Raw genomic sequence first — 23,804 nt, 5'->3', positions numbered from 1 at the left:
CGTATGATTACGGTAAGGAATACTCGTGAAAAACCCGTGCGGAATTTGTTTCCATTCGTCGATGGTTAAAATATCACAGGTACCGTAACATAAATTGGCGCTTAAAAGTGTCGACGGATACATGCTCGTAAAGTCCATGACGGATACATCGGAATACACCTGTTGAGGTTCGGCGTAATTGATCGCGCCTTGAAACGTTGAATCTTTTTTCCCGACATACATGGATAGATATTTCGTTCCGTCGGAGTAATTTTTAAAAAAATCACCATTCAAAAAGAAACCCATCACAGTCCCATACGTTTTAAATAATTCGAAAAGGAATTTGGAATTTCCGTAATGCATGGCTTGGACTACATCCATCGCGGCAAAATTGGATCTTTCGATCAAAAAGGGTAGCGTCATTTCTTTTATGAACAATCGAAATACGAGCTCGGAATCTCGCATGCAATAGCGTAAATATTCCCGAAACGTACCGAATACGTTTTCCGCGACGCGACGTGGTTTCAAAAGCCGAAAACATTTCGAACGATCATTTTCGTTCAATAGTGACACATCCATGTTTCGGGCGATGTTATTATACCAAAAATGAATTCCGGTTGCTTTCAACGGTAGTTTAAACAACTGTTCGTCCCGTAATTTGAATTTGGCCACATCGTCTAATTTGAAACTAGGTAGATCGTAACCGGAAAAATTACGAAAATAATGATACATATCGATGACGAGTTTGTTTTCGAAAGTAGCGACTAATTGAGTCCCGACTCGTCTAGAAGTATATTTTTTCAATAGCTTACAATTCAAAAACAAAAGACGCGAATATATACAAGGAATATCAAAGGAATCGATATTGTATCCCGTCAAAATATGACAACTCGAAATAATTTTGTGAAAACGAATCAACATGTTTTTTTCGGACTCGAAAACGACGCAATCGCGTTCGTCGGAAGGTAAAAGAAAAGAGGACGGTTTCAAATAAAGAACGACTTTTTTGAAAATCTCCGTCGAATCGCTAAAAAATATGACGATGCTAATCATGACAATTTTATCCGTTCTATCCGTTCCGTCAGGAACTCTATCTTCTCCCGAAGTGGTGACCGTTTCTAAATCAAAGGCGGCAATTTTAAAACGTGGTATTTCTAATCGAGACGGGATCATTTCGAACGTGTTTAATAACCAAAGCCCAGTATTTTTAATTACGTACCATTTATGATAAAAAGATTTAGTGTCGTATTTCATACAAAAGTCGATATAAATACGACTTTGCCAATCGGCGAAATCAAAATACGCAATTTTATATTTTTTGAAAAAGATGCCGACATCCTCCGAAGAAGTGTTTACGTAAAGTTTATAAAACTTTTTTTCCTTTGCTCGAAATTTTGCGAATCCCTTTTTCAAACGATCTTTAAAATAGGGTAAAATTTTTCTAGTTTTTCCCATACTGACATATTTTACGCTTAGATGAGGAAGGTATTTGCGAAATTTATCCAAGACCTTTCCGATATCTTTGGTACAGACACCGATCCAATTTTTATACTTTCGTATAAACGTTTCAACATTACCCTTTTCATTTAAACATGTCACACGAACAAGACTCACATTATTTCTTAACGATTTTTCGAGATCCCAATGGTATGTAAAACAAATCGACATGATGAAATTGGAAAATAAATTTTGAAGCGTTAAAATAGCTTTATAATTTGTTTACAAAAAAAAAAAAAAAAAAAAAAAAAAAAAAAAAAAAAAAAAAAAAAAATATATATATATATATATATATATATATATATATATATATATATATATTTTTTTTTTTTTTTTTTTTTTTTTTTTTTTTTTTTTTTTTTTTTTTTTTTTTGTTGAGTGTTGTAAATTTTACTCGAAAAGTATCTGGTTTTTAATGACAATCGGATATTTCTTATACTTTAAAGCTTTTCATTCGCATCAAAAGTGGAATACTTTCCATTTCGAAAACAATTGGTACACGTTTCACAAAAGTTACCGAAATCACCGTTATTAACATAAAATATGAGTTTAATCTCCATATCGGTAAATTTTTCAAAGATTGAATCCTGTTTAGAAAACATTCTTATTAAATCTCGTAACCATAAACGATTACAACAATAACAACGATAAAGGGGTTCATCCGAAATAACTTCGAAAGATTGATGTTTTCGGTTTTCCCAACGATCGAATTTTTTATAGTTATTTAGCTTCAGATCCATAATTTCCTTTGGACCCAAAGTTTTTGAGCAATGAGGAATATGTGAAAGGTCTTTGCGTCCTATTTTTTCCTTTTTGTTTGAGAATTCATTGATAGTTTGTACACATCAAAATTTTCTAATTTACGTTTCCTTTCACAAAACATTTTATTATACATTTAGAATTTCCAACGTTGTTTAAATCTATCCGCTTTACCTCAACTTTCCATTTCAGATTGAAATTCTTCTAAATGTACGGTCAAAAGATTCACCAAGTTCTTCACCAGTTTTACGTGCTTCAGTTGCTTACGATACTCTGTAATATATTTTTTACTCGGTATTTTTACTTTCATCTCGACATCCTGTCGACAATAAGGGCAAATCGGATTTTGTTGTTCACACCATCGTTCCAAGCAATGTTTATGATACCAATGAGTACATAACAATTGTTGTATATTTTCCTTTTCCAGACAAATTGGGCAAACGTTTTCCGTATCTTCTTTATTAGTCGAATCAATTTTCGCTATGGATTTTTTTACAAAATGTATCTCGATAGTTTTTTTAGGTACAAACGATTTCTTTGCCAAACCATCTGCGATTTCATGTTGCAAATCCGATAAATATTTCTTCCAATCATTTTTTGGATTTGCAAATAGATTGTCAGTTTTACTAAAAATATTACTTTCTAATTTCTGTTGCACATCCTTTGTAAATTTTTTAAATTCTTGTAATGCTTCATCGGTGTCAACGATTAAAGATATAATCGTACGATCTTCGTCATCGTCGCGATTGATTATATTCGCATGATCATTATAATCATAATCATCATCATCATCATCCACAACGTATAACTTAAAGTCATTTCCAAATTCCGAATAACATTTGAGTTTCAAATTTAATTTATACAATTGAAACCGATATGCCTCTAACATGCGATTCAAAACGTAAATGAGAAAAAAAAATCGATCATTAGTAACTATACCAATTTTTTTACAAGTAGGACAGATATATTCATCATCATCAAACTCAATATGTTTAAGTAAACAGGATTCGTGAATGAAATGATCGCAATTATCCAATTTGAACGCTATGAAACCATTTATTTCACCTTGACATATAGCACATTCTCCCGAAAAATCAGTTTGACCATTAGTATGATGACTAATAGAAAATCGACAAAAATGTAATAATTTCTGAAGAGATACATAATCCGAAGCAAACGTTTCCAATTCTTCAAACGGATATTTCATGCATTTCACTTGTATTTCCAGTTTTTGAAACAATGGAAAAACTTTTGTCACTAAAACATACCAACCGTAATCATCGTCATGGATCGTAATCCTTCCATATGCCAGAACCAAATCATAGTAAAGAGACAATACACAATCTGAAAACATAGCGGAGATTTTTAAATTTTCGAATCATAAGATAATGATGTTGTATCAGAACTAATATTAAACATTTCTACAATATTTAAAAAAAAAAAAAAAAAAAAAAAAAAAAAAAAAAAAAAAAAAAAAAAAAAAAAAAAAAAAAAAAAAAAAATGTTGAAAAGGAATAAAGCAAATTTTATGTAAACTGGTTAAAATAAAGCAATGTTTAATGAACCGACATGTGTCGTATGTCGTCGTGAAAGAGTAGATTGGTTAGAAGAAACCCGTTATGATTGTGGTCATTGGGTACATACGGATTGTGTCAGTCCAGAATTAATTCATTTATGTCCACAATGTGCTTGGAAACGTTGTTATATTTGTATGGAAGATATTTGTCCTTACGAATCAGAGTTTAATATGATCGACAATTGCGAATGCAGTTTCCATTTCGAATGTGCGGTCGATAAGTATAAATCTGGTTCGTTTGGAGTCAATTGTCCAGATTGCGACATACGAATATCAAACGATGATTTAAGGCGATTACGGAGATATTCACGTCTAGAAAATATACCAAGTTTCAATTTTGAATTTGACGACATTGAAGAACATATTAATTAATTAATTTGAAGGAAAAAAAAAAAAAAAAAAAAAAAAAAAAAAAAAAAAAAATATATATATATATATATATATATATATATATATATATATATATATATATATATATATATATATATATATATATATATATATATATATATATATTATATAATTTTTTTTTTTTTTTTTTTTTTTTTTTTTTTTTTTTTTATAGTTTCTGTTTCTTGATTTCTTCATCGTCATTATTTTCATCGGAAATCAATTTCCTTTTTTTCGAACTTTTTACATCTTCAATTTCTTCCTCGCTATTATTGTCATCCCATTCTTCAAAATTTTCATCCGAACTATTATCACTTAAACTTTCATCTAAATTATCATCAGACACATTTGTTTCATTTTCCTTTTCGCACAAGTTTCCTTCATTTGTTTTTTCTATTTCTATATCTGCAACGTTTATTTCGTTTGATGCTTCAACCAATATTTTTTCATCAACAGAATCTTTTTCATGCGAAGCATCATTATTTTTTACAACTTTTGAATGATCGTCATCGACTATTGTATCGCAATCATTTTGACGATTTTCGAGCGTTTCTTTATCGGAATCCGTTAATGTAGATTCGTTTTCATCCATTACTTGACTTTCTAAATTGCGTCTAAACATTTCCTCTTCTTCTTCCCATTCCTCGACTATTAGAGTTTCTTCATTATCGATGGGTTCGTTTTCAAAAACGTGTCCTTCGTATACGGAAATATAAATGAGTGGTTTTCCGTCTTGCGTCTCATAACAAAATTCAGTCGGTTTTGATCTACAAAATTTCAAGCACATTGATTTATCATGTGGCCAATGCGTGATCGAAACGGTAAATTTATCATCACACTCGCTCTGATTTAAAACTTTTACACCTACATGTTGTTTTAGTAAATAAAAAGATTCTACAGAGTTTACAGTCAAAATATTTCGTTTAGTAAACTTTATAATTTCATTAAATTCATCGGTAGAACATTTTCCCATTCCATATGCATCTTCCAAAGCCGGGGTCGAAAACCATCTGTAAAACATGATATCTTAATCTAAAAAGAAACGTAATATGACCTACATATACACTAGTTTTTTTTTTTTTTTTTTTTTTTTTTTTTTTTTTTTTTTTTTTTTTACGTTGTTATACAATTTCTACATTTGGGACATATTGCTACCCTTTTAAGCCAAGGAATTAAACAATGTTTGTGGTATATGTGACTGCATTTTAATTTTATGACTGTTTCGTTTACCTCGATATCATCTAAGCAAATTGGACAATTATCGAAAGAATTTCCGTCTGAACTAATCGTTATTGTTTCCAATTCGTCAATTTCTTCATCTGTTAAAGGATGATTTACCATTCGTTGTTCATCATTAGAAGCGTTAAATAAATAATCGAGCTCATCGTAATTGTCTATATTAAAAACAGAGGACAATCGGTAGTTTTCGTCTATCGGAAATTCATATCCACGAATTATCGAATTCAACGTACTATAAGAAAACGGAATTTCATCAAAGTAATAATCTTCATACTCACTATCACTATCGCTATAAATATCACTATCGACAGACCCATCGTCGCGTTGATAATCGGGAATCAAAATATCGGAAGTTTGAGGAATATCTATTAACGGTTCCATGTTTTCTTCATCGGTATCGGAGCGCGAAACATGCATTTCTAAAAAGTGGTCGTAAGTATTTGAAAATAAATGATGCAAATCATAAACGTTATCATAAAGGTCGTGATGTGATAATAATCGAAACGGATTATTCAATGTTAAAAAAGTAGATTCAAAATCTGAACTCAAACGACAAGCCATACTTCTTACTTACATACACACCGTTTCGTTTATTCAACGATAAAACACACATTCCATTTTCATTTTCTAAAAATTTTACATTTCTCTAAATATTTTATTGAATCAAAAAAAAAAAAAAAAAAAAAAAAAAAAAAAAAAATATATATATATATATATATATATTTTTTTTTTTTTTTTTTTTTTTTTTTTTTTTTTTTTTTTTTTTGATGATTCAATAAAATATTTAGAGAAATGTAAAATTTGTTTTACCTTCCAAACTTATATTTTTCCATAAAATCAAACGGATTTTCTGCACCGTATCTGTATTCCTCATCGCATCCTAATTCCGACAGTAATCGGTCAGCTACAAATTCGATATACTCTTTCATTAGCTTTACGTTCAGACCGATTAAAGAAACAGGTAACGCTTGCGTTAAAAATTCTTGTTCAATCTGCACTGCATCCGAAATAATTCGATAAATCGTTTTTGAATCCGGTCGATGTTTAACGTATCGATTTAAAAGAAGACAGGCGAAATCACAATGCAATCCTTCATCCCAACTAATTAATTCGTTACTAAAACCTAATCCGGGCATAAGACCACGTTTTTTTAACCAAAAAATTGCCGCGAAAGATCCCGAAAAGAAAATTCCTTCTACCGCGGCAAATGCTACCAATCGCTTGCCGAAATTGCACGATGAATCTCGAATCCACCTTAAAGCCCATTCGTCTTTTTTTTTAACACAATCTAAAGTTTCTATGGTCCGGAACAATTTCAATTTTTCTGCGGGGTCGCGAATAAAGGTTTCGATCAACATACCGTACATTTCCGAATGAATGTTTTCAATCATGCTCTGAAAGCAATAAAAATGTCTTGCTTCCGTGACTTTGACTTGTCGCGTAAACTGCTCTACTAAATTTTCCACGACGATTCCATCACTCCCCGCAAAAAAAGCCAACACGTGTGAAATGAAATATCTTTCTTCGGGTTTTAATTTGCTTTCCCAATCCGCTACATCTTGCGATAAATCGATTTCTTCGACGGTCCAAAAAGAAGCTTCTGCTTTTTTATACATGTCCCAAATATCCTTAAACTCAATTGGAAATGTCACGAACCGTTCGAGATGATCCCGAAGCAAAGGTTCTTCATCGTCAGTAGATTTTGTTTCAACATCCGTCTTTAATTTTTTTTTATTTTCAACGTTTGGCGTTTCAAATATTTTGTGCCAACAATCAAAATCGTCATCGTCATCTTTTTCCCAACGAGATTCTGCCGTCGAAGCGGGTTCTCTATTTAAATTCGACAACAATTGTTGTTTTTGGAGTAAAACCTTTTGTTTTACAATTTCTTCTTCTCTTTGAACTTGATCTAGAGTTTTCGTTTCCGTAATATATCCCCTTTCGAAAAGAGTCGGTGTGTCCGGAAAATCAATCTCCCAAAAATATTCGGGAGTAGGTTTCGTTTTATACTTTGTCCGATGCTTGCAATTGTTTTGAATATTACGATCGGGCGAAGGTAAACATTCGAAATATCCTTTACATTCACGGCAAGGTTCTGCTAAATATCGTTTTCTTTCCAACTTCTTTCGAGGTAATTTTTCATGATATTTATAAGTAACGTTATCACCCATATTATTTTATTGTCCAGCACATTGCAAACAAGCACATCTCAAATACTTAAAATTATATTTAAAAAAAAAAAAAAAAAAAAAAAAAAAAAAAAAAAAAAAAAAAAATATATATATATATATATATATATATATATATATATATATATATATATATATATATATATATATATATATATATATATATATATATTTTTTTTTTTTTTTTTTTTTTTTTTTTTTTTTTTTTTTTAAATATGCTATTATTCCGAATAATAAAAATTAAAAACTTTTTAATTCACAAAATTTTTCCAAAGCAATTCGGTTCAACTGTGTCATATTTTTAGCATATACCTCTTCTAATTTATCATATAGTTTTGTATCTACTTTTTCATCATATTTAATCATTTCATTCATTAAAATGTTTTCTGTTTTTTTCATAATATAGTTTAATTTCATACGTACATCTAATTGTTTAGAATCATTCAACTTTGAAAAAAAACGTAAAAGTGTATAGAATATAACACGGGTCGATATTCGAGGTATACTTATCGTGCTATTAAATTCACGATACATATTTCTAACTCCGATAACATGTTCTCGTCTATGAAGAGGCATGAGTTCATTCAAATTTCTTACATAAAATTTAATATTTTTAAAAAATCCATCTACAGCGAGTATAATATTAAGTTCTTCGGAACACGCTTTGTTATTTTTCTTGTCCAAAACATTGATAAATTCGGTAACGTCTTTTAGAGGAACATATAATCCATGACTTTCAAATTTATTTACAATTTTTTGGTCATCCGCCGAAACACGCTCTCTTAAAAATCTCGTCCAAATCCGACTCAATTCGACCAAATGTTCAAAACTTATTAATATAATGGAAGTATCATTCATTTTCTTATCACCTAACGAATAAGGAGGTGGTAATTTTAAAATTTTCGCCACGTCCAATAGTATTGATTCACGGACAGTATTGATTGTTACCACATTGGGAATCTCGTTCATTCTACGGTGAAATTCATCGTCGAGAATCACTTTTAATTTATCCATCGTCTATGTGTTTTCACGTTTGAAGGTAAAAATATTTTTATAGAAAAAATTACATCCAAACATAAGATAGCAAAAAAAAAAAAAAAAAAAAAAAAAAAAAAAAAAAAAAATAAAAAAAAAAAAAAAAATATATTTTTTTTTTTTTTTTTTTTTTTTTTTTTTTTTTTACATTTGAATGTAATTTTGTAATGGTTCAGATAACGATTTTATCATGCTAATCGTATCCGGAAAATGTAAATAGAAAGAGTATAAAATACGTTTTTGTTTTAAGCATACTTTATCGTACAATTTATTCAAGTCCGTTTGAAATTGATCCACCGTTTCCTTTTGGCTTTTCATGTACGAAACAAACTCTTTTTTACTTCCCGCTGATTTCGTGATCGCTTCGTTTAAAAAGCGATTCATTTCTGTTTGTAAACATTTAAAAATTTCTCCGTCGATTTTTTTTACTATCGTAAACTCACGACTTTTATGAAATCGTTTAGACACCTGAACGTTTTCTAATACGAGTTTTCGATAGTCTTCCGAATTTTTTTTTGGATTATGTGCGACTAAATATTCCAAAAATTTTCTTTTTATCACATTTTCTAACCGTCCTTCGTCATTCCAACAGTATAAAACAAATCCTTCCGGTTCCACCTTTTCGTCACCGTTTATCAATCGCTCACGTTGTTCTAGCATGAATAAATTGAACGATTCCATATTTTCAAAATCAAATCGTTCGACCGCAACATGATCAGATGGATCGGCCAATTTAAACGTATTTGTCATACTCTCGGTTTCGATCGTCGTCTTACCTAAAAATTTACAAAACGATTCGGAATAATAGACGGCTAATTCCTTCGAATTACTCGCGCTCATCAATTCGAAATGAAATATCGTCAAATCATTATTTTCGACAATATATTTATCGTATTTACTAATAAAATCTTCAAAGTTCATTCGAATAGCCGCGTCGAAACGAATTCTCAACCATTCGTCCATAATCAGTCGTTGTTTCGAACCGACAAAAAACAGTCCGTGTCGATTTCTGTATACTCGATCGAAATGCATGCATAACGTTTCGAAATGACAATATTTTTTCGGAACAAATAAAATATTGATTAAACTTCCGTCGTATTTCGGCGTCGCGATCACTTTAGTAACGTTTTCGTCACAACCCATATCGGACGGTGTTTTTATCGCAAAGGTCGGTAACCCAGATCGAAAAGGAACCGCGTAATTCGTAATAGGGTGCATTAACAAATATTCGCCTCGATAATAACGAGTAGGACCATACGTGCTATCCATTCCCGATGTGTAGGTCACTCGAACGATATTAAATACCCCCAAAGCGTGTTCGATATCAAATTTTATTCCTTTCGGGACATATTGCGCTTTAATCGCATCTTCGCCAAACCTGTTCCATAATACCGATATTAATGGTTGTTGGTACAAACTCTGACGCGTCAGAGTTTCTTTCATATACGCCTCGACGATATCGGGTACAATTTCCCAAATACCAGTTCCCAATTCCAATTGCCAACGACCGTAACATTTTCGGTTAATAGTGTCGGATATCCGGACCATTTTCGATAATCCGGAGGAAAGGCAATATTTGGACTTTTACCGCGAGCAGTCGGATGAAAATATTGCCACGGAACGCAATATATTCCAATTCGAAAATGATGAGAAAAATGTAAATTCGTATCCAACCAATAATAATTTTTTACCGTATCGACGATCAGAATATCGGCTTTTTCGGCTGATAAACGGACGGTGTCTTCCCATGATTGTCGTAAAGTACTTTTAGGGACTCTGCGATAACATTCTTGATATGTTTCGCCCTCTCGTGCCAAGTTCATCAATACGCAATCTCTTTCGATATGAATAATTGAACGATTCTCGAATCTATACCGAAACTCCGAAACGAGTGATCGAGCGATCGAACTTTTTCCAGAACCAGATGGTCCGATTAAAAATATGACAATTTTCCTATCTTTGCGAAAACGAAACACGGATCGGGTATCGAAAGGGAGCTGATACGGAGACACGGGTAACGCCGGAATTTTACTCATTAAATCGGCTTGATGTAGAAAACACAGCAGGGTTTCGGGTAAATTCGGATAATAAGTTAACACCGCATTTGTTCTCTGTTGACATTCGGACGAAGAATGGTAAAAACACATGTGACAATCGATCGTCATTGCCATTTTTATCAAATCGGAGTGCGGAATATGCTCTTTGAAACGCATCATGAATAAGCGAGCCGAAATTTGAGCGTGACCCACGAATAATTGCCGTTTCTTTCCAGGCGTAAAATATTGAACAAATGGTTTACCGATATCATGCATGAAACCAATGATCTTTGCGTAAGTGATTCCTTCGTACGTGGTTTGTAAAACATTAGTTTCTTTGCAAAATACATCCATCCATCTCCCTGTTTTAACACAATGTTCTCGAAACGTTTCTCGATGATGAGGATTTAGATTCCAATTGAAATTGTACAAAGTATTGTAAACGGAATCATATTCATCTTTAGGAAAGATGATTTGTAAAATCTCTTCAAATTCTCGATCGACCATTTTTTTGACTTGGCTCTTGCAAAGTCGAACAAAAATAAATACCATTAAAAAAAAAAAAAAAAAAAAAAAAAAAAAAAAAAAAAAAAAAAAAAAATATATATATATATATATATATATATTATATATATATATATATATATATATATTTTTTTTTTTTTTTTTTTTTTTTTTTTTTTTTTTTTTTTTTTTTTTTTTTTTTAGTAGATCAAACTTTCGCTTTCGGGAATCTAGTTTTTTTAGGGTGCTACTCATCATTTTTTTCATCAAACAGATCTACGAGATTATCGAAACCACTATATTTTCTCAAAGGATAGGTTTCGAAATATCCAACGAAATTTTCACTTTTTCGACACATTTTCATTTTGAATTTATTATTCCAAGTATCTTTTTCATCACATCGCGACGATTTTACAAAAACTTGTACATTTCTATCAGAATTTTCCAAAATACACGTCGGATATTTCGTATCCATCGTTTTAATAAGAGCGCGAATATTTTCGAGACTCAGGAACCAAACCGAATTCGAAACGGTGGCATATTTCTGCAGCACAAAACGTCGTGTTGCCGGGCAATTGTTATCGGGATCGAACAAAAATAATTCATTTTCCTTTCGAAACGTTGCATAGATCGGTTCTCGTTCAAAAATACCGCTGATAATCACATACATTCCGGTAGGACAGGTGAAGACGTATTTATCTAAGAAATTGAAAAATGTCGATGGATGAACGTAAATATAGTAGAACACATCATGCCACGTATTCTCACGACGATAAATGGGAATCATAATTGCAGCATGAAACGAAGAAGAAAATATTCAAAGTGTAAAATGTATTTCAATTTATACAACTCCGAAAAAGAGATAAGAAACACACACACACACACAAAAAAAAAAAAAAAAAAAAAAAAAAAAAAAAAAAAAAAAAATATATATATATATATATATATATATATATATATTTTTTTTTTTTTTTTTTTTTTTTTTTTTAAAATTCTTTGTCTCGATACCTCAAAGCAAAATCTATGATAACGTTTATCATTTTCTTTCGACCACTTATCGTACCGATTGATGTCGATCCTATTTTTTTTACGATACTCTTTGTCTAAACACTGCAACATTCCAAAAAATGTTTTCAATTCTTCAACATGAAAAACATATTGCGTCTCATAACAAGCATTACAAAAAAACCTTGCTTTACCAGACGTTTTGCGTATTACGTCGCGATGAACTTTTAAAGGGATTCGATTCGAAACGTAAGACTCCTTCGTCAATCGGTCAGATACGTATCGAATCAATGCATTCCAATTGTTTTTTAATCCCCATTTTTTTTCTAAAAAAGAATTGTCACCAAACCGATCGATTAATTTCAAATGAAAACGAATATCTTGATAAAGCTCGATTAAAAAACATTTAATTTCTTGGACTAACGGTTTCATGTGTTCCTCACAATCAGTACATTTAAAATAAGACACCGACGCCGATCGAAATCTGAAAAAAAGATCCGAACAACATTTAGAAACAAATCCAAAACCACCATCCAGATAGTCGTCGTCTCGTTCACCGAATAGTTTAGCAATCGTTTTAAATTTAGATACGAAAGCTAAATGCTCTGCCTTGTCGCTAAAAAACGCACGTTCTTTCTTGAACAACTTGTAACAAAAAGGACATCTTTTTGTATTTTTTTTGTAATTCTTATCGTAATACCATTTTCGAAAACAAGGTTTTTTATGCATCGCTTTAAAACAGCACGGTAAAAGTACATAATCGTTCATGTGCTTTTTAACACCATCTTCTTCTTCTTCTTCTTTTTCTTCAGGTTCTCGACAGACGCAGCATCGTAAGGGATCATCAAAATTGTTTAAAAAATAATCAAAAATCCATTTTTCATCATGATAATCATCTTCAAAAACAAAATTAAACGATACGTATTCGCACTCTTCGATAAAATCATCAAAACTGTCGAATATACTTGCAGTGAATTTTGAACAACAATATTTAAACAATTGTTTTTCGATATTGTATGTATAACGAGCCACATCCCTGAAATGAAACATTTTTTTATCTCTTTCTCTCTCTGTCCGAGAAAAGTTATAACGATAAAATACACCCTTGGAGGAAAAGTTACAACGATAAAAAAAAAAAAAAAAAAAAAAAAAAAAAAAAAAAAAAAAAATATATATATATATATATATATATTTTTTTTTTTTTTTTTTTTTTTTTTTTTTTTTTTTTTTTTTTTTTTACAACTATGTTTCAATGTTTGAATCAACATTGAATGTTGTATGATGGTGTATAATCAAAAAACATTTCCGAGTTTTGTATTTCGTCTCAAAATTTATCTCCAAAACACAATCTGACGGCATTCTATCAAAAAACTATTTCGAGCTTTACATTCAAAATAAAAACACGCAAACACACACACACAAACATTTCCGAGTCTCGCATTTCATTCTAAAAAACTATTTCGAGCTTTACATTCAAAATAAAAACACGTAAACTTTTCCGAGTTTCACATTTCATTTTAAAATAAATACACAACACAATATGATGGCATTTTATCAAAAACTATTTCGAGCTTTACATTCAAAATAAAAACACGTAAACCTTTCCGAGTCTCGCATTTCATCTCAAAATTATTACAGAACGCTATATGACGGCATTCTATCAACAACAACAAAAAAAACTATATCGAGCTTTACATTCAAAATAAAAACACGTAAACCTTTCCGAGTCTCGCATTTCATCTCAAAATTATTACAGAACGCTATATGACGGCATTCTATCAACAACAACAAAAAAAACTATATCGAGCTTTACATTCAAAATAACACACACACACACAAACATTTCCGAGTCTCGCATTTCATCTCAAAATTAATACAGAACGCTATATGACGGCATTCTATCAACAAAAAAAAAACATTCCGAGATTTACATTCAAATTAATACACACAAACATTTCCGAGTTTCGCATTTCATCTCAAAATTATTACAGAACGCTATATGACGGCATTCTATCAAAATAAAACACACAAACCTTTTTTGAGTTTCACGTTTCATTTCAAAATTAATACAAACCCCATATGACGGCATTCTATCAAAATAAAACACACACACACACACACACACACACACAAACATTAACGAGGATTGCATTCAAAATAAAAAACACACAAACATTTCCGAGTTTCTCATTTCATTTCAAAATTATTACAGAACGCTATACGATGCAATTCTGTCACAAAAAAAAACACCTTTCCGAGTTTCACATTTCATTTCAAAAAATTAATACAAAACCCCATATGACGGCATTCTATCAAAATAAAACACACACACACACACACACACACACACACACAGAAACATTTACGAATTTGCGCATTTCATCTAAAAAATTATTACAGAACGCTATATGATGAACGTTTATCAAAAAACGTTCCGAGGATTACATTCAAAACAAAACACGCACAAAAACCTTTCCGAGTTTCACATTTCATCTCAAAATTAATACATAACGCTATATAACGGCATTCTAACAAAAAAAAACATTTCCAAATTTCATTTTGTTTATTCAAATTACATACAATCTAAAAAAAACAAACATCGAACCTTACATTTAAAAATTTCAAAAATGTAACAAGTTTGCGCATGCGCAGTTACATTTTTTTTTTTTTTTTTTTTTTTTTTTTTTTTTTTTTTTTTTTTTTTTTTTTTTTAACACGGAGTTTTTAATTTTTGACACAATGTTTTAACCTTCGAAACACAATGTTTTAACCTTACAAAAACGTTTTCATACAACATTTCACTCCTCGTTCCACAATTTACGCTTTGCGCACGTCAAGCCTATAGTCGGCCAAAAAATCATAAAAACGATTTTTCGAAAATCACAGCCTCATAAATGGAGTCCAAAATTCAATGCGAGTTAGCGATCCGAGTCGAGCGAACCTCGTGAAAAAAAATTTCATTTTCGACAAAAAAATAATAATAATAATAATAATAATAATAACACATAACGGCATGTCACTCGAAGCTTATCAGATCACGTGACCCTTATCAGATATGACGTCACTCATGATCTTCATCAGATGTGACGTCACTCATGATCCTTATCTGATCACGTGACGCTCATCAGATAAGACCTTTGACCCTTATCTTATCACGTGACCGCTGACTGGTTTGTACGAAAACACAAAAAATCGAGCGCGACGTGTCGCATTTTAAAAATTAATCGATCACGGAATATGTTTTTTGATTTTGAAAATTTACAAGTCCAACACCAAAACAAAAGATTGTTCGCTCGATCAACTTTAAAACACATATCAAAAAAAAAAAAAAAAAAAAAAAAAAAAAAAAAAAAAAATATATATATATATATATATATATATATATATATATATATATATATTTTTTTTTTTTTTTTTTTTTTTTTTTTTTTTTTTTTTTTTTTTAAATCGCATGTTAGAAATTATTTTTTACATGGATCGTTCATCGCGAAGATCCAATACATTGCAGTATAACAATTTATTCGAGACATTCAAAAGGGTAATCAATAAATTGTAATCACACATTCGTTATCTGCAATATTATTTCAGCGATTCAAATTTTAAAAAAAATTCTGACTACCGTAAAATCGAGACGGTCTCTCGTTTTTAGCGTGTCGTGTGTGTATTTTCTTTTTTGACAGTCGTAGACAGTCTCGTTTCGGACATTCTTCCCACCCCGAATAAATAAACCATACCTAACCATACGAGTACCGTAAAACGAGCGACCGTTTCGATTTTGTGGTATATCGCGGTGTTCGGACAGTCGCTCAAAAAATTTTTAGAGCGACGGGACCCCAGAGAAAAAATCGATAATGGATTCGTGTGGATGATGGTTAAAATTAAATTTTCATCGATTTACACTATACGGTATCGATTTTTTTGGGTATCGATGATGAAGCAGTTGAAAAGCCAATATTGGCTCGAAATATAAGGAAAAAAATTATTTTATATATATATATATATAAATTTGATGATTAAATATTGGATTTGCAATTATTTGATCATTCAATTTATATAAAAAATAATTTTTTTTTCTCCTTATATTTCGAGCCAATATTGGATTGTAAAAAAGGCAAAAAAAAAAACATAAAAAATAAATCAAAAACTATTTTCAGAAACGGGTCACGTACGATTTAGTGAGAACAACCTAATAACAGCTATCAATTATAATAATTGACGTGTGTAAAACATGTAACCCATAGCGAAAACAGCTATTATTTTCCAATTAAGACAGCGTTCAACAGAATAACAATTATAATAATTGACTCTCGCAAAAAACATGTAATCTTGTTGATATAAAACAGCTACCAATTATATTAATTGACTTGCGCGAAACTTGTAACCCATTGCGCGAAAACAGCTATTATTTTCCAATTAGGACTGCGTTCAACAGAATACCAATTATAATAATTGACTTTCGCAAAACATATAATCTTGTTAATATAAAACAGCTATTATTTTTTTCAATTAATCATCATTTAGATATATTTAACTTTCATTTTCTTCCCAAGATTATACCTCAATGTTTCTAATTTTATTTTTTTATAGATAATCTTTTTTTTCAAGGTTTCCATTTCCAACAAAAAAATGATAAACACAAAAGATACACAACACATATATTTTTTTTTTTTAAAAAACAAAACAAATCATATTTATTTACATATCATACAATACAAAGATAAAAACATTCAATTTGTACATTCAAAAATTAATAATATCAAGATTGTTAAAATCGATGTCATCACCATTCAACCAGTCTTCCGAAAATATAGACAAATCTATTAGTGGTGTTTTGGGTTGAAATTCTAGACTTGATCCGTATTCCGTAGCATTAGTATTATTATTAGCAGGTGATATCGGTTCGTACATGGAGATCGAAGATGATGTTGAAGGAACGTCTTCCGTGATGTTAGCAGGAGATATCGGTTCGTACATGGTGACCGATGTTGATGTTAAAGGAACGTCATTCGTGACAGGAGATATCTGATCATACATGGTGAAAGATGATGATGATGATGAAAGAACGTCATTGGTAGCACTCAAAGATTCGATTTGCTCTCCTTGTTCTGGTGGTGGTTGTACGACAAATTCGACGAATATCATTTGTTGTTGTTGTTGTTGTTGTTGTTGCTGCTGCTGCTGCTGCTGCTGAGGACAATATGTGGCACAATGATAAAGACTTTTCACGGAACATTTTCTTTCATCGTTGAACCTTGCAATTTTAAATTTCAGTTTCAAATCGGATAAACTCGACGATTTAATTCTAAAAAAGGAAAACAAACATTTTTGAGGGGTCACGATCACATACGTCGTTTCCGGAGCTATCGCAAAAATTCTGTCCGGACGCAACACGTAACCCCTAAAATGACCAAAATCCACGTCCGAGAAATTTCGTTCTCGCACCGAATAGGTTCTTTTTAATTCGTAATAGAATATCGGCACGTTTTTCGTTTGGATCACGTGATGTTCTTCAGCCGCCACGCTCCTGTATCCAAACGTAAAACCATATTTCACCAGAAAAATGTTTCTGTACAAAAAACTCAACCGCCGATCCGTGTTTTGTTTTTTGATTTTTGTAGTAGTCTTTTTTTGTTGTTGTTGTTGTTGTTCGCAGCAGTCATCGAAAAGAATCGGTCTTTTTAATTTTCTGTGTACTTTGAACCATTCCAACGCACGCAATTCGTTGGACGACAATCCCTCGAATAAACTCCGCTGGAAATTTTCTTCGACCAGAGCAGTCTTTTTGTCTATCCTCGCAAATCGAACTCTGTGCGAATCCATTTCTATGTAAAAAATGAACGGAATCGATAGCGAGCGAAACCGTTGTATAAATTCAGATGGATGCGTCTTTTTACATAGCATCTCGAGATCCAATTCGTTCAAGTCCAAAACATTGTCCACGACAGATACGTCGGGAAACACATCCAAATTTTTTTCCATGTCTAACCTTTTACGGTGGTATAGAATGAGTCTTTTATTTGCTCCAGAGAACGAGCTTTTATATACAGCAGCAGCAGCAGCGATGACGTCCATAAACGTCATCAATTGATGACGTCGACACGTTATGTAAGTTTTTCTGTTATCGATTGTGGCATCGAGGCTACGACAAATAAAAAAAAAAATCAATGAACAATCGGCATTCTCCAAACATCCACCAAGAGTCGTGATGCCAACATCATTTCGAAACGATGGCAATCCGGATCAAAGCAACTGGGACATACATTATCGCGATAGTATTCATTTCTCTTTTCAATCATACCTTCCATATACATTTGAGTCATGGGTATACCATTTTCCATCGCGTATTTCTTTAATAAATTATAAGTCGGACCATTCGCGGCAAATAACATTTCGGAACAATGCAATCTTCCCAAGTCAAACACTAAATATTTCATTTCGAACGGTCCATCGCGACTCAGGAAAGCTATTCCGTTACTCACAGAGTATCCTTTTTGAGGATGAGCTGCCACGATAGCCGGAACGTGTGAAAAAAACGAAATGGGTCTATTTTTTTTCTCCGATTTCAATTCGTCGGCAAATAAAATTCTTCTAGATTCTTGTGCCGTTTCGGAAACGCATACCGATCGACTCGGTGTACAAACTTTTTTTTCCACTTTTCGTTTCTTGTAATTTTTTTTCCCGTCAATAAATTGCCTTTTTCCGGTGCTAGTAGATTGTCGTCCATCATTTTGTTGCTCCACGAAAAATTGGTCGTCTGTAGGGTTGGTGGTGGTGGTGGTGGTAGATTGTCGTCCATCATTTTCATCATTTTGTTGCTCCACGAAAAATTGTTCGTGTTCATCGTCTGTCGGGTTGAGTTCAATAAAATCCATTTTATATATATATTTTTTTGGTGGTGTTGTTGTTGTTCTTTGCAAATCTCTCGAGAGACACGAGTTACAATGAATGAAAACGTCGAAATACCGCGCTTTTATAATCAGAAAAACAACCTATCTCGCTTGATAATCTTGTTTACGCATGCGCAGTTACATTTGTTTACGCATGCGCAGTTACATTTTTTTTTTTTTTTTTTTTTTTTTTTTTTTTTTTTTTTTTTTTTTTTTTTTTTTTTTCATATCTAAAAAAAATTTGACTAAATGGATTAAAAAATTTTTGACAAGGGGGGGGATATTCTATAGTATAGAAAATACTGGGTGAATTTGCACATTGACTAAATGGATTAAAAAAGATTAGTTTGTGTTTTTTTTAACGGGGACGAAATTTTGCTTGATTTATTTTGAATTATAAATCATTAGGATAAATTTGACAATTTAATGCATTCTTGAATAATTCAACAAGGAGAGATCCTATAATATAGTAAATACCACTATCTCGGGTGAATTTGTACATATCGAAAAATTGACTGAATGGATTAAAAAAGATTAGTTTGTGTTTTAACGGGTATTAAATTTTTTTATGCTCACAGTGTAGAAAGAATGTTCCATCAGTTGTACGATGCCAATATAAATCATTAGGATAAATTTGACAATTTAATGCATTCTTGACAAATTCAACAAGGAGAGATTCTATAGTATAATAAATACCGCTGAAGAAAAAAGGGTATATGAGAAATTGAACGAAAAAGTGAACAAACAGTTTCAAAAAAAACTCCAGCAAAGGAACTAGAGGTAACGCTTCTTCGATTACAGCAATGTTGCAATCATATTAGCTTACTGAACAAGGATACGAGTAATTTATTAGAAGATTCAATATCGGATAGTGTATCAGATCTAACAAAATCTATATCAAGTTCGTTACAATTCTCACCTCCCGAGCTACAACAATCGTACGATTCTTGTGAGACAGCAAGCGTCAACGTAAGCCTCTCCGAATTTCAAGATTGTGATTTGAAATTCGGAGAAGCTTATGCTTCTTCGGTTACAGCAATGTTGTAATCATATTAGCGAGCACGAATGATTTATTAGAAGATTCAATATCGGATAGTGTATCAGATCTAACAAAACCTATAACGTAAGCCTCTCCGAATTTCAAGATTGTGATTTGAAATTCGGAGAAGCTTATGTCATTTGGAAAAAAGGTTTCATTTCGAAAGCAATAGATCGCAGTATGTCGTTTGAAATATTAGTAGTATGCTTTTACAATTCAACGTGTCAAAAACACATCTCAAAAAAAAAAAAAAAAAAAAAAAAAAAAAAAAAAAAAAAAAAAAAAAAAATATATATATATATATATATATATATTTTTTTTTTTTTTTTTTTTTTTTTTTTTTTTTTTTTTTCAAGATGTGTTTTTTTTGTGAGTTGTCAAACTTTTTGCCACGTTGAAAATTTTTTAGGTGTCAGATTCATAATCAGAATCGTTATCATTCATCTCTTCCTCTTCATTTTCTTGTTGTTGTTGTTGTTGTTGTTGTTCCGAAACAAGATCAACATTTTCATCGCCATTTTCTTCTTCTTCTTCTTCTTCTGGTTCGACGACGACATCTTTTCGTTCATTTTTTTCTTCGTCGAGTTTCATTTTTTTTCCATCTTTGGGTTTTTTTTGCGTTTCTTTGTGTTGTCTCTTGCGTTGTTTTTGTTGTGGTTGTTCGTTATTCTCGTTCCATTTCTTTTTAATAAACTCCAGATGTGCACTGATATTAAATAAATAATATTCAGACCAATCTTGATCTTCTTGATGCAAGACTTTTCGTCGATTGTCATCGCTTTCGTTCGTTACCGTCAATGCTCGATCGATAATTTTATAAACGCGATTCGGATCCCGTATTTGCTCGTGTAAATATCTGACGTAAAATACTTGACACGCCATGGGATCGTGTACACACGATTCGTCGGGTGTCAGAGGATAACGTAAATTTTCAATATATTTTCTAAAGTCGACGACCGTTTTTTTCCCTTCTTCTATTTTGTCGTCTTTTTGCTCTTCTGTTGTTGTTGTTGTTGTTGTTGCTTCTTCTTCATCGTTTTTGGTTTCGAATTGATTCTGACCACGACGATATTTTCGTTTCGCCGGTTTTTGTTGTTGGCGATCCGAAGCGAAAAGAATTTCTAATGCCGAACGATTGACGAATTTATATTTTTTATTCATGATACCCGCACATTTCGTCAATTCGATTTTCGGCACGTAATCTTTACTCAGCACCGATTCGATGATACTCTTTTCCTCATTTGTGAAAAGTATCGCGTTCAATTTATAAATCTCGTACAATCGCAATTGACATTCCCGATGAACTTTGATGAAACTTTGACCGTTATTTTGTTGTTGTAAAATAAAAAACTCTGTCAATCCGTTCCAAAAATGAGGTCCGTTTAAAATATGGGCAATTTTTTCCAAAATTCGTAAATGAATCGTATGGAGAGAAACATATTCGTTTTTTCCGACTCTATTTTCATTATTATTAGTATTATTATCGTCATCATCATGTCGATGACGATATTCTTGTAATAATAAACGTTCCAGAACATATTTCAAATTTATATCGACCCTCGACGATGATGACATGGGGCGGACGGTATCTACCATATTATTATTCTTCGTTACAATTCGTTGTCTTTGTTAGAAAAATAGATTATTCAAAGTGTAAAAAATGTTTTTCAATTTATACAACTCCGACAAAGAGATACGAAACACATACACACATGAAAAAAAAAAAAAAAAAAAAAAAAAAAAAAAAAAAAAAAAAAAAAATTATATATATATATATATATATTTTTTTTTTTTTTTTTTTTTTTTTTTTTTTTTTTTTTTTTTTTCATGTGTGTGTGTGTCGAATCTGTGTCGCTTGTTTTACATGATTTTTTTTCCCCCCGAAAAGGGTGTTAATCAATCGCCAATCGTATTCATAAAACCATATCCAAATGCACATTCCTTTAAATCGTTTATAGAAATGCCGTTAGAAATATCGGTACATTCGTGCGCTCGTTTTCGGAACGCTTTCATTCTTTCCATCAATAATTACCATTCGTATTTTTGAGTTTTCAATTCATCTTTGCTCGATTTATAGCGAATGCAAACGTCGTTGTCGTCTTTAATTTTTTCCTTTTCCGTGGTGACGATACATTGCGGATCACAGCAATAGACGAATTTGTGTAAATTTTGAGCTTCTTTGAGAAAAAAATATCCATTTTTAATCATGGGGTTAAAAGTCACGAGAATATTCAGATATTTTTCGGCAGTTTCAAAAACCGGATCCAAATAAGCTTCGAGAATCGAAAAAATTTGTTTTTTACGTAGATCATCGTCGATCGCAGAGTCATTCCAGCTTTCCAGAAAACGTTCCAATTTCATGACGGCAAAATTAAACTGAATATTGACGATATCGTAAATGGCTTTCCATTCGCGAGCCATTTCGATAAAATGAGGACATTTTTTTATGTTTTTCGGAAAGTTTGAAACATGTTCCGTTACTTTTGTTGTTGCGAGATGTTTTTCAGCAATCAATGTAGACATGCTTACCGATACACAAAAATGAAAAAAAAAATAAAGGATTTGAAATTTATTTTTGATAAAGAGGTTGTGTATCGTTATTAGTGTCATTAAAAAAAAAAAAAAAAAAAAAAAAAAAAAAAAAAAAAAAAAAAAAATATATATATATATATATATATATATATATATATATATATTTTTTTTTTTTTTTTTTTTTTTTTTTTTTTTTTTTTTAAATTATGTTAGACAAACAGTTACATTAAAGTTTCACTCATAGGTAACACAATGAACCAATACTGGATCTAAAAAAATTTTTTTTAATTACGATACACAAACAGTTACATTCAAGTTTCAATAACATTTAACACTATTACAAGTATGCTAAAACAGCAACAACAACAAGAAACTCAAACAGAATATAAATCACGTAAATACGAAAAGTTAAACAATAGAATAGAGTATATCGTCTACATCAAAATCGTACCGATCCATTACCGGTATCCGGATGCATCGATCCAAATCCCAAGTGATGTATCACGTGACCTTTATGACATATCACGTTACCTTTATGACATATCACGTTACCTTTATGGCGTCAAGAAAATCAAAATGAATTTGTGGTGGTTCATCAATGTATTTGCTTATTACAACAAATTGAATAAAAAAAAACAAATCATTGAAAATTTTTGATTAAAAATTAAATCTTTGCGCAATTATACATTTTACTACGTCCAATAATGGCTAGGTTTTTTTTTTTACAAAACGAGGAGATTGAGAGAAACAATCTCTCAATCTCCTCGTTTCGTTTTTTTTTTGGCATTTATTTTTTAACAATACATATTTGCAAACAAAAAATATATATACATATGTATATGAAATATTTACATATTATGATTACACAATCATGAATACAATTCAATTTTCTAAAAATACAGAGTTTAAAAAAAAAAGCGGATACGTTAATACGTTCTAGGTGCACAACGGTATGAACCACACAAACAATCTTGTTGCAGCTTACAAGTCTTTGACGCACATTGTTCGATATTCACACTTTTTATCAAATCCCATCGCACCCAACAGGTCTTTTACGGCGTTGTTATGGCTTTTGTACCCCCACACATAGTCTTTTCTTCTCCGAAAGCGGGATAGGCAGTAGTTTGATCCACACAC

The 23,804-nt window shown here is 31.4% G+C and overlaps 1 protein-coding gene across 1 annotated transcript; it reads right to left on the bottom strand.

The window, feature by feature from the left end:
* Window positions 1-6,246: 6,246 nt before the first annotated feature.
* On the bottom strand, window positions 6,247-7,056 carry LOC129233678 (ribonucleoside-diphosphate reductase subunit M2-like). Its single transcript, XM_054867657.1, has one exon. The coding sequence runs from the start codon at window positions 7,054-7,056 to the stop codon at window positions 6,247-6,249; it is 810 nt and encodes a 269-aa protein (XP_054723632.1).
* Between the last annotated feature and the right edge of the window lie 16,748 nt (window positions 7,057-23,804).

Source organism: Uloborus diversus, unplaced genomic scaffold (genome assembly GCF_026930045.1).
Source record: "Uloborus diversus isolate 005 unplaced genomic scaffold, Udiv.v.3.1 scaffold_615, whole genome shotgun sequence".
NCBI classification, from domain to species: Eukaryota; Metazoa; Arthropoda; class Arachnida; order Araneae; family Uloboridae; genus Uloborus; species Uloborus diversus.
The sequence above is the reverse complement of the archived record's forward strand: the minus strand, read 5'-3'. Positions and strand labels throughout refer to the sequence as shown.